Source organism: Phoenix dactylifera, unplaced genomic scaffold (genome assembly GCF_009389715.1).
Source record: "Phoenix dactylifera cultivar Barhee BC4 unplaced genomic scaffold, palm_55x_up_171113_PBpolish2nd_filt_p 001045F, whole genome shotgun sequence".
Classification (NCBI taxonomy): domain Eukaryota; kingdom Viridiplantae; phylum Streptophyta; class Magnoliopsida; order Arecales; family Arecaceae; genus Phoenix; species Phoenix dactylifera.
The window spans coordinates 70,550-82,868 of NW_024068397.1; the positions used below are offsets into that span (position 1 = coordinate 70,550).

Below are 12,319 nucleotides of genomic sequence, written 5' to 3' on the forward strand. Positions count from 1 at the left end.
ACTCTTTGAAGAGTGCTTATTTGCTTATTTTCCCCTAAAAAATAAAAATACTTATATATAATTAGCATGAATTTCAGATTTATGCAATTAAGGGAAAATGGTTAATGGACAATAACTTTTTAGCCCAAGCAAACTAAGTTTAGAATGATGGAAGTGATATAAAATGATGGAACGGACATGCAAATTTTAGACTTTCAGAGGGTTACGTATGCACTTTTTACTTTTTAAAGGGTAAATATAGAAGGTGGTCTTTGAGTATATATACTAAAATACCTGGTTATATTGTTAACAGATACCCATATCTTGTTAATAACTCAGAAATATAATTATGTTCTCATTTTCAGGATGATACTGCATTTGAGAAGCAAAGTGTCCTCTTTGCATTGGCAATTTCTGACATTGTATTGATAAATATGTAAGTTGATGACTTAATGTTTGTTTTCCTTTTTTTGTGTTAGTTCCTCCTGTCCTCCACTATGCAAAACATGTTGTCACAATGTGGGAGTTTTGGTTCTTGACATAGCATTCCAATGCTTATCATTGACAGTTACATCTGACTCATGCAGGTGGTGCCACGATATTGGCCGTTATCATGCTGCTAACAAGCCTCTTTTGAAAACTGTCTTTCAGGTAATTTTCTTTTGTTTGTTTCCAATGTAGATCACAATTCGCTTTGCCTACATGTGACAGTGTGGTGAACTTTTCTGCAGGTTATGATGCGCTTATTTAGTCCTCGAAAGACAAAATTACTGTTTGTTATTCGTGACAAAACAAAGGTTTGCATTTTTTAGATAATCAGTTTATATTTAAAATATCTATCCCTCCTCTCCTTATTAATACTAGCTATGTATCAAATGCATCTCAATTTTTCTTCCTTCTTGATGTTCATTGTCTTGTAGACTCCATTGGAACTTTTAGAACCTTTACTAAGGGAGGATATTCAAAAGGTGCAATCATATGCTTACCCTTAATAAATAAGAATGCATGTATTCTTTCATTTTCTAAATTTTTTCTTACAATGATTTGATGATTATCATTCTCTCCAGATTTGGGATACTGTTTATAAGCCCCAGGCTCACGAAGGAACCACACTCAGTGATTTTTTTAATGTGAGGGATTTGATGTACCTTGGAAAGTTTTTGACATAACTATCCTAACAATTATGTTTTTCGACATAAAGGTGGAGGTCACAGCTTTGTCCAGTTATGAAGAGAAGGAAGAACAATTCAAAGAGCAGGTTGGGGTAGCAAGTACAATAATAATAATGTTAAACACTTAGAGCATAACCTTTTATCTTTTATACAACAAAGGCATAGATTGAAACACTTGCAGTTGTATTTAATCAAATTTTTGTATATATGGGTCCTACTACAATTTTTGCCTTGCCAGTAACTGTTCTTAGCCCCCCCTCCTAGCCCTTTCATCAAATGTTTTTCTTAGCAATTAAAACTCCGATTGATTTGATATAATTTTCTTCTTCAGGTTGTACAACTAAGGCAGCGTTTTTTTCATTCAATTGCACCAGGAGGTCTTGCAGGAGATAGACAAGGTGTCATTCCAGCTTCAGGATTTTCTTTTAGTGCACAGCATATTTGGAAAGTCATACGAGAGAACAAGGACCTTGACCTTCCTGCTCACATGGTATAGATTATGGATACCACTTGCTAAGTTATTGAATAGGTTCTGATTTTTCTTCTTGCACTGTAATCCCTTTTATTATAATTTTTAGGTAATGGTTGCTACTGTTCGATGTGAAGAAATTGCAAATGACAAGCTCAGTTGTTTGGCTTCTGACGAGGTAAAGATGCATGTATAGTTCTTTGGTTCTTTATGGTTCGTGAGGAAATCTGCAGAATTACATGGTTGTTGGAATGTACTTCAGGGTTGGTTAGAGTTGCAGGCGGCTGTGCAATCTGGTCCAGTATCAGGCTTTGGGAGAAAGCTTGGCTCCATTATTGATGCTTATCTATCAGAGTGAGCATCTAACTAATTCTTCTAAAATAATATAGTGATAGGAAACAATATGATGAGCTATAAGCTGACCTCCAACAAACCTCCACATATTTTTGCTTGAAGTCATAGCAATTGTCAGTGAAATTGTTGGTCACTTGCTAGGTCTTTGCAACTGTGCTCAATTAACATTTTGTCAAGTCATGAAATAGTGTAGCATGTGTAACGATTCATAAGCATACTTATGCACTTCCTGAACAGATGTATCTAACCTAGTCTGAAAGCCTCATGCTTAATTGCTAGTAGTTTTACAGTTCTCAGATTAGCTTTTCAATTCACCAATGTCAGTGGTCCAGGGATTTGCAAAAGAGTGTCAAATATCATCAATATTTAGTTTCTATTCATTTTACATGGCATATTAATTTTAATGGGATGAATTACTTACTTGGATGTCATCTTGCTAGATGGAGAAATGCCCATTGGCTCTGCCAGAGCTTAAGCTATTTTAGGAGTTTTCTCAAGTTTTTGTGTTCACTGTGCTTTTCACTTTGATGACTGTTTGAACCATCATATCATTGTCATGTGTACAATACCTTTGAGGCTTTGATAATTAATTATAGTTTTTTATGGTGACGTGACTTGAAAAATCATATCTTTCAGATTTCAAAAATGTTTTCTTTTTGTTCCATTTAGTATGATACAATTCCACATTACTGCAGCTTTAACATTATCTTAAAAATACCTGTCTTTCTATTTGATTGGTATGGTTGATATTTCATTGAAGAAACGGTCTATTGCATATTGATACTTCACTGACTTGGGGTGGGGGTGACAGTACAAATTGCAAATTACTTTTAAACTAAAGAACATATCTAATTAACTCTCCTCATTTGTTGCAAGCATTAGGGTCTGTTATTTACATAAAGATTACATTTTATTTTAAACAATTTGGAGAAAATAAATAGACAAGAGAGAGAGAGAGTTTTGATGTAGTCATAAATCAAGACGAAGGAGATAACTTCAAGGAATCTCATATTGTTAAGAGGGAAAGGAGGTGGGAGGTTAAACAACATACTTGCACATGATCTGCCAAACTGGGCTGAACCGCCTGTTTCAACCTGTACTGAACAAACTAGTGTGGAACCGACAAGGTTTGGCCGATATTTTTGGCAAAATGCCGTGAACTGCTCCAAACCATCCGATTCAGAGTGGAACCGAAACTAGGTGGTTCAGAGTGGAACAGGAACTTGTGCGAACCGCACTGGTTTGAACTGGTTCGCCTCCCTCTTTTCAAAAAGTTTGAATTTATGGTCTACTGAACTGGGGTGAACCACCTGGTTCACCCTGTACCGAACCGGTATCATACTGAATTGATAGCCGATCAGTATGGATCCCGATACCGGTTTGGCTATGCATATATTGGCTTTACCCCCTCATATGTTCACAATAATGATTTTGAACACTAAGAAACCTTGATATAATTTAAATCATATATTTTAAAATTATAATTCCAAATAATGGATGTTAATTTATGTTAACCCCAAAATCTTTAATGTTAATGCATGTTAACCATATATTTGAAGAAAGTAATCCAGATAGTTGAAACTAAAGAATAAGTGAGAAAGCTAGAGTAAGCTTTATGCCCTCATTCTTGTCACATAATTATTGTGATAACTTGGTCTATGTAAGCCCTTTTGATGCTTCTAAGACTTCAGAAAGATATTTTCCACTATTCCCAAAGTCATATATTGTAAAACCAAAAAAGCTGTATCTCAATTTTTGGGCCCTTAGAATTGTAAATATTAGTTAAAGAAAAGGGAATTTACTAATCCTAAGATCCATTTAAAATTTGATCAAGTATGGCTAGGTATGTCAACAATGAGCACCTTGAGTTACGGAAAATTGATTTACCTAGAATTATATCTCATAGATTGAGTACATCAACCGTGAGAATGGGAATTTTCTTTTCATTTTCTTCTAGTACTCTCGTTGTAGAGGAGCCAAGATTTAGCACTTCTCATCTCTTCCTTTTATTTCTTCTATGTTACCATATTTCTCTTTAGGAGCTTATATAAATTCAGTTTCTTACGGAGACTCGTTGGAGTAGCATACTTCATGAGTCTTAAAGAGATTTATTTCCTAGTGGAATCGTGAGGAACATTAGAATGAAACTAATTTTTAGTTTCACTCAAAGTTTGCCAAACTGGTACTGGAGGTCGTAGTGGTCGACAAACAGTTTAATACAGTACTGGTATGTACCATACCGACTTGATGCATACTAGAACTAGATCTAGAGGTAGAGAGAGGGAGAGGAAGGAGAGAGAGATGGGACTCACTTGGCCCGACGGTGATATTGATTCATTGGAGGATAGAAGCCGGAGATGGTAGGATGAGATGGCGGAGGCAGCCGAAGAGGATCTTGATCACAGTCAGAGGAGGAGGTGGTAGCAGTGTTCTTGCACTAATCCGAAACCCTAACATTAGTCATGGTCATTATCATATCGGCGTCAGCATGATCACAACCGGTTTGGCGGATCGGGAGAGAGGGAAGAAGAGAGGGGAAGATCGGGAGAGAGGTGAGATGGGAGAGAAGGATTGAGAGAGTGGGAGAGGATTTGGGAGAGATCGCGATAGAGGGGAGAGGCAAGGTGACTCACTTTTCAATTAAATTGGGCAGATTCGGTTTGGGACCAGATCGGCCGATCGAACCATCTCGGTTACTAGCTGGTATGGTTCGTACGCCCATAACCGCTTGGTTTGGGTTGATATGGAGGTCCCTAGACTTACACTTTCTTTTCTTTGATAACAAGGTCAAAATTTGCACCTAAAGAGATTGATTTTGATGGACCTGATCTTTGATTCCACTTTCTTTGATAACAGCATCATTGTTACCTAACCAATTTATTCCAAGAGCTTAAGCTGTTGAGGAAAGGTTTAATAATGCGTGTCAGGCGTGACATCATAATTTGCATGCTCTCGAGACCCTATCTTTTTAAAATCATCACCAGTAAGTGGAGGAATAAGCTTCTTGAGTTTTGCCTTATAAAGATCTTGTATACCTGACCATTTAAAGAAGTTCTATTATTTATTTTAATAGTTGAGGTTGTTATTTATATGTGATTGATCTGTTGCTGCAACCTTGACTGGGCTTTCTTTCTGTATATAAGATGCTTCTCATGGAGATCAGTGAGTCATGATTTGGTCTTCGAATGCATCCCTGATATCTCTCTCAGACAGGGGATGATCAGCCTCTCTCTAAGTGTGGGATATTCTCCACTCAAGAAAGAAATGAATTGAGTGTGGCAAAGATGTGCTTCATAGGAATCACCTTTGTCTCTGTTGTTTGCTGAAACAAGTAAATGACAGTCCACTCACCATGAACTGCAGCAGTAGCCAAGATCTCAGTGGAAGGATGCAATCAGACAAAATCTGACGTGGTTCGTCAAAGACATGATCTGCTGGGTGCTGACTGCTGGTTGTGGGCCGTTGAGAGTGAGGATAACATAAGTAGTTCACTTTCTGATACACATGATCAAATTATAATATATGTGGGAGGCAATATCATACTTGTTACAAAAACCTTGTGCTTCTTAGAGTGAAGACTGAAGAGAGTTATCTAACAGAAAGATCTCATATGGAAGTTTTTTAGATCTTGCACATGAGCAACATGAAGATAGTTAACAAAGGATTGCAGCTTAAGCAGTGCTCATGTCTCATGTAAGACAAAACCAGGAAACCAAATGAAAGAGAAATGAAGAACACAACTTGCTTAATACCCGGTCGATTGTTGCAGTTCCAAAAATCATGATATGGTGCATTATTATCCTCCTTGAAGTAAGAGGGAAAAAACTATTTTATCTTTTGTTTGATGGTATGACATGAATCTGACAAGTCCTGGTAAGTGAGATATTAGAAAAAGAACATATAGGTGATGGCTCGGTATGTGTGTGTGTGTGTGTGTGTGTGTGTGTGTTATATGTGTTATATATATACATGTGTGTGCGTGCATGCAAGCATGCAAGAGTGTGTTGTGTGCGTGTGCATGCGTGTTGTGCGCGTGCGTGCGCGTGCGTGTGCGTTCGTGCTAGAAAAAACGGAAGTAAAAGAATGGGAGAAATGATATAGGATGATGAATAAGGCAGAATAGTGGTCTATTATCTCTGAGGTCAAAAGAACTAAAGTATTTTTATACCTTTTAACCATATCAGAAGGCCTACAATGGATGGTCATCAAACATGTGTATAATGTCATCGCACCCAAAACAGATTACAAGACTCATTAGTCATTATCTTTGACTAGCAACTTCAAGTAGTTATTTTATCAGGAAAACATTACAACCTTGCCTTGTCTGATTGCAATTCTGATTCTCGTGTACTGAATTCACCTATCTTGCAAGGGAAGACACTTTATGCCCACTGAAACTCCCTATCTTCTAAGTTTAAACAACCAGGTAAACTCAGCAATAGGCCTCAAAGTTCTTATGTTGTAGTTGGACCCAAGATTTATATTTGATGAATAAAAGATTTTTCATGAGACAATCGATTAATCTATGTCTATTACATTTTAGTGGCTCATTGTTAAAAATTTAAAGCATGCTCCTTTATCTTGTGAGAAAGTATCCTTATAAAGTAGAACGTCTTCTACAATCTTCCTTTTTTTTGTGTGAATAAACTGATCACGCATACGATGTTCAAAAGGAATCCACTTTGGCAAGGAGAAATTTCATTCTTTTCTAATTGGAAATACTAATTTTGGGGAACATATTTAAGCGGCTTTGTTGGATGAATGATTCTCTTATTACTTTGACTTGCTTTGTTTTTCCTCTCTTGAAAAATGTTAAAATGGAGAAATTTTTCATGCCATTTGGACTTAAGACTGTCCTTCTTGTTTATAATAATCTCATTCATTTTCTTGTAGGTATGACATGGAAACCACTTATTTTGATGAAGGTGTCAAGACTACAAAACGACAGCAGTTGGAATCCAGAATACTACTTGTGAGACATTGCTCAACTTGAATTACAGCCAAGCAAAGATCATTTGGTTTGCTTTGTTACTTAATGGTGATACTAATAGATACATTCTTATTTAAATAACATACTAATTAGTGGAGACAAGTCCATGATCGATTGGGCAGTGAAGTTAGGATGATGTAGATGATAACTAAAACTTAGGAGATATGGAGGGAGTTGGGTGGACAAATACATGTTAATTACAATAAATGCAGGGATTTTTTTTTTACTGGACTGGGGGCAGGAGAGGCATGGCCCCCCGGTTCCATCCCTGCATCTATATATATTTTAGCCTCATGTTTCCTTAGGGTGCATGATTTTCTTTATTTACTTGCCTAGTGAGCATGCAGCCGTGTTCTAGTTACTTTTGATATTAATGATCCTTTACAAACCGAGGCTGTTCCTGTTTTGAAAAAAAAAATTGTTGGGGCTGCCTACTAAAATTTTGTGAATTCTATTGAAAGTTGGTTTTAGAATCATGACTAACACAAATTGTTTCTAATAAATTTCTCATTGTTTGGAGAAAGGTCTTTTGCATAATTTGTATTTGTACTTAAAAACATTGGATGTAGTATAAAACATTGACTTTAACAAGGAGAAGTAAACAAGCTATTCATATTTTGTCAAAATTGGCACTGAATGGAAGGGATATTATGAAGCAACTAGGTCATTGACTTTAACAAGGAGAAATAAACAGGCTATTCATATTTTGTCAAAATTGGCACTGAATGAAAGGGATATTATGAAGCAACTAATATTAAATCTTTTCGAGATTTATTTTCATTGAGTCAACGAAGAAGGCTAGAAGAGACTAAGGAGTCAAGCAAGTGGCTAAGTGATATTTGTTATGGAATTAAAAATTGTGGGAGTCAATTAAGTATAGTTTTAGATGTCTTTTTAACGATTCTTTTTTTTTTTTTTGGAGGGGGGTGGGGGGTTGTAAAATAATAACTATTCTCTGATTGTTCGAATGAGACTCTTTTTGGCGTTATGAAGAAGTGCAAAGACAAGAAAGAGCTTGCCGTACTAGGCCGTAACGTATTGTACCAATAAGGTACCAAGATTTGGTTCAATATATTAGCCAAACCAGTATGTACTAATTTGAACCGAGTGGAACTATCACGTATTGCCCGGTACCAATCTGTACCATTCATTTTGGGCTATATAGTAATTGAGAGTGTGGAAAAGTGTTGGAAACTTATCTCGTTATGGGTGTATACTGTACCATACCGACCTTATTGTACCAAACCTATAACGTACTGTCATGGTTTTCGGTATCAATTTTGTGAACCTTGTGAAAGACTTTAGGCAGGTACAAAAATTCTTTATATAGCTGCTCTTTGTGTATCGTAGGAAGATTTTCATATTTAATTTTTCTCATTGACTTTTGAAGCTATAACCTGAGATTTGAGCAATTATTTTAGCTTGATTTATATGAGTTTGGAGTGCACAATGCACGTGGTTCTTCAATATGTTAGATGCACCAAACAAGATCGTTTTGCCTAAATATCATGGTTTAAAAGAACATTCATGCCTTGTTTTTCTCCTTTCCAAAGTCATGAGCTTGGTTTTGATTTGTATATATTTAGGCTCACTCAATTTTATTTTATAAGAAGGGAGAGAATGAAAGTGCAAATAATAATGAAATCGTTTTTTACTTTTTAATGCCATCTATTGCCTTATGTTCTTTTCTAGGTTGATTGGTTGCAGCCCTTGTTTGCGTCATATTGTGGATACAATCAGTCTAGGTTTGTTATAGTTTATTCATTATGTAGTATAGAAAATATGAATTATATTATCACATTCTAGATAATTTCAAAATCATAGTAAAATGCAAATATGATCCCTGGAAGAAGTTCGTAAAGTGGTTGACACAAGGAAGAGAGGAGAGGGTCATAAGTAAGGTTTCCTCCAACATGATAAAGGGAAAAGAAGAAATAATTGCTCTAGCAGATATTATCTACTTTCGTCTATGAATCCTATAATGACTATTTAAATAGCATTTTTGATTCCAAATTTTTTCCATGCAAAAATTTGGAACATTACATGTTACTTACCTAAGTAATTATTGGGGTCAAATGCACTTGGATCTAATATGAGTTTGCCGAAACAGGTAGTTTGTGTTATACTATTGGCTTAATCATACAAAAGGGCAAAATATAAGAAGACGGAATAGTTCCATTAAGACTAGTAAAGCTATATTTTGTTGAGATATATGGCCTGGACAACCACCACTTGGGTTTGAACTATGAACCTCTCTCAAGTGGAAAACGGTGCCAACTGGTTGAGCTAAGGTTGACTGATAGGTGTATAAGGTTTAATAATGTTAATTTTGTATATATGTTCTATAAAAACGAACCTATGACTAGGAAAATAAGTCTATATGATGTATTTATGCATGTAACCCATGAAAATAAGTCAATTTGCTGAGGTGCTTCATATTATAATACATGATGTGTTTTAGAGACTAGTGCTAGGACTTTTCCTCTCAGATTGTTAGGTTTTAGTAATGTTTAAATCAAGTCTCCCGTCGATACCGGGACCTGTACCGATCGACGGATGGTTGGGTATGGTACTGAACCGGTACCATACCGACACGGTACGCCGATGCATGCCGGCTCCAAACTGGCACACCAAATTTTTTTAAAGCTTTTTAGATTTGATTTATTGGTAATCAATTTTGTTTAGCTTTACTAATAATTTTAAGTATAATTTGATGTTTCTTGATATTTTTCGATGTTTCTATGATCCTTATATAACCTAAATGATACATCTTGTTGTTTTAAAGTGATACAATATATAAAATGATTAGTGAGATTTCATGCAACAAGAAGCAACATGAAATATCCTAAAATCAATTAGCGAGATACAAGATATAAATAATACAATCAATTACACATATTTAAAGTACAACATACGTATCGATATCTAAAATTTCATCGAGTGGCGATGCCTCTCGGAGATATCCGGATCATTAGCATAATTAGAAGCCATGTCAGTCCACCCCTTTAACCAAGCGGCGTTATAGTCCTGTGCACTTATCCTATAAAGAATACACTCTAGGTTATAACCATTCTTGGATCTCTTGTTGAAGCTCTAGCTCTGAGAGGTATTCTCTGGCTAATAATACGGCTGTGGAGGGGCCTATTCAAATATGCCGGCAGCCAAATCCAATATGTAAGAAGCTTCGGGCTGCGTAGGGTAGTAGCTCCTGGAAAAGGATGCCTCATACGCACCATATTCATATCTGTATCCGTATAAGTCATAGGCTACTTGTGGCTGCGGGTAGTAGAATCCAATATATGACTCGGAACCTGATATGTTTATAGGTCCTACTCCACATACGGATCATCTGTAGCTGCATCGTGTCCTCTTGAATGATCTCGAGAAGCCCAACTCTTATATGCAAACGTTTTCTTGTGGGCTCTATCAGATCGTGCATCGTGGTCCCTATTCTGTGTAGCATGCATAAATTGGAACTAACTGGTGAATCGAAGACCGCCCTGGGATAGTTTCATATCCTCTACTCTCTTTCTAGCCAGCAGATTTATGACCACCAGAATTGTCATCGCTGCTGTTCTTGGTCTCTGAATCTGAGTGAACTGACTCCTCCATTCTTGTTGCCCAAGGTGACAACCCAAGAGAAAGGAGGTGAATTGGGTTTTTTAAATTTTATGACCTCAAATTAATCTTTAGATGAGTATATATAATTTGGCCTATGTGAGGAGTATAAGTGCAGTGGAAACAAGAGAAGTTAAGCTCTAGACAATTATAATTAAGTCACTTTAAGAATTCAAGCTAGAGCAACTACTCAATGTAATGAAAAAAATAAAACAAGAGGCACAATGCAAACACAATCATGTATAGTGGTTCGGTGCACTCCAAGGCACCTACGTCCACTCTCTAAGTGTTTCCTTGGAAATTCACCATAACTCTTCGGATTACAGTTGGATTGTTTTTCCGGGCTTACAATCCAAAAATCCTTATAATTGGTTTTACGGGATCACTAATAAACCTAAATGTTGGTTTTACGGGCTCACCAACAAACCTACATAGTTGGTTTTGCGGGCTCACCAACAAACCTTACAAAGAAATAGGAGAATAAGGTGTAAAGCTCCTAAATAAACAAATAGGACAAATATGCACTAAAAGAAGAGATAAGAAAATAATTATCGCTTTGTAGATCCTCTTCTCTTCTTTGCTGTGATTGCTTCACTCCTCAAGGAGTTGGTAGAGCTCTTGAAGTCACTTGAATTCTGCTCAACCACCTTTTAGATTTTGAAATGAAGCAATGAATGAAGCTCTCTAGAATTTGCTTTTTTCTTGAATGCTCACTCTAATCTCCTCTTCTCTTCTTTGCTGTGATTGCTTCACTCCTCAAGGAGTTGGTAGAGCTCTTGAAGTCACTTGAATTCTGCTCAACCACCTTTTAGATTTTGAAATGAAGCAATGAATGAAGCTCTCTAGAATTTGCTTTTTTCTTGAATGCTCACTCTAATTTCCCAAAAGATGTCTTTCCTGACGAATAATGGCTCTTAAATACTTCTCTAATCTCCAAATACCAGTTCCTAGCCGTTGGATTGAAGAAACTAGTCGTTTATGACCGTTGGAGCACCAAAAAGTACATATGCAGAACTAGCCGTTATGCCGTTAGTCGTGCTCGGGTCGACTCGGATTTTACTGGGGTCGACTCGAGTATGGCTGGGTTGACTCGAGCTATAGTGGGGTCGACTCGGACAGAAAATTTCAGAGAGCAATTTTCTGATGTTGCAAGCTGGGGTCGACTCGGATTTTGCTGGAGTCGACTCGAACTACAGTGGGGTTGACTCGAGCTTGGCTGGGGTCGACTCTGACAGGAAATTCAGAAAGCAATTTTTTGATGTTCCAAGCTGGGGTCGACTCGAGCTTTGTTGGGTCGACTCGGGCATGGATGGGGTCGACTCGAGCTTACTTGGGGTCGTTTCTAATAGGAAATTCAGAGAGCAATTTTTGATGAAAACTTGTTAGGGTCGACTCGAGTTATAGTGCTAATTTTTGGGGTCGACCCGAACCTTGTGCCAAGCATGCCAAATGTGCCAGATTCGACTCCAATTCTTCTGGGGTCGACTCTAGGTCTGTGCCAAGTGTGCTAAAGTGTGCCATATATATCGAAGTCGGCTCCAAACATCCTGGGGTCGACGCTAGCCCTGATTTTCTGCATCTTAAGGTTAGTCTTGCACATAAAACCAATAAAAGACATTGCAATTAATTTAGGATGCTTGGCACATAAAAGTTTTATTTCTTTGACTATCAAAAAGACAGAATTGCCCTTTAACAAGGAAACTTCACTCTTAATTTTGTCAAATTGAAATTAAGATT

General features: G+C 36.9%; 1 protein-coding gene across 1 annotated transcript in view; it reads left to right on the plus strand.

Moving 5' to 3' along the window:
* Positions 1–12,319, plus strand: part of LOC103721108 (protein ROOT HAIR DEFECTIVE 3-like) — a 41,100-nt gene that overhangs the window by 15,482 nt on the left and 13,299 nt on the right. The window contains 10 exon segments of the mRNA XM_008811165.3: positions 345–415; positions 567–630; positions 711–776; positions 900–947; positions 1,047–1,109; positions 1,181–1,237; positions 1,483–1,641; positions 1,730–1,798; positions 1,883–1,974; positions 6,868–6,946. Of these exon segments, the coding sequence (XP_008809387.3) occupies positions 345–415; positions 567–630; positions 711–776; positions 900–947; positions 1,047–1,109; positions 1,181–1,237; positions 1,483–1,641; positions 1,730–1,798; positions 1,883–1,974; positions 6,868–6,946 (768 nt within the window).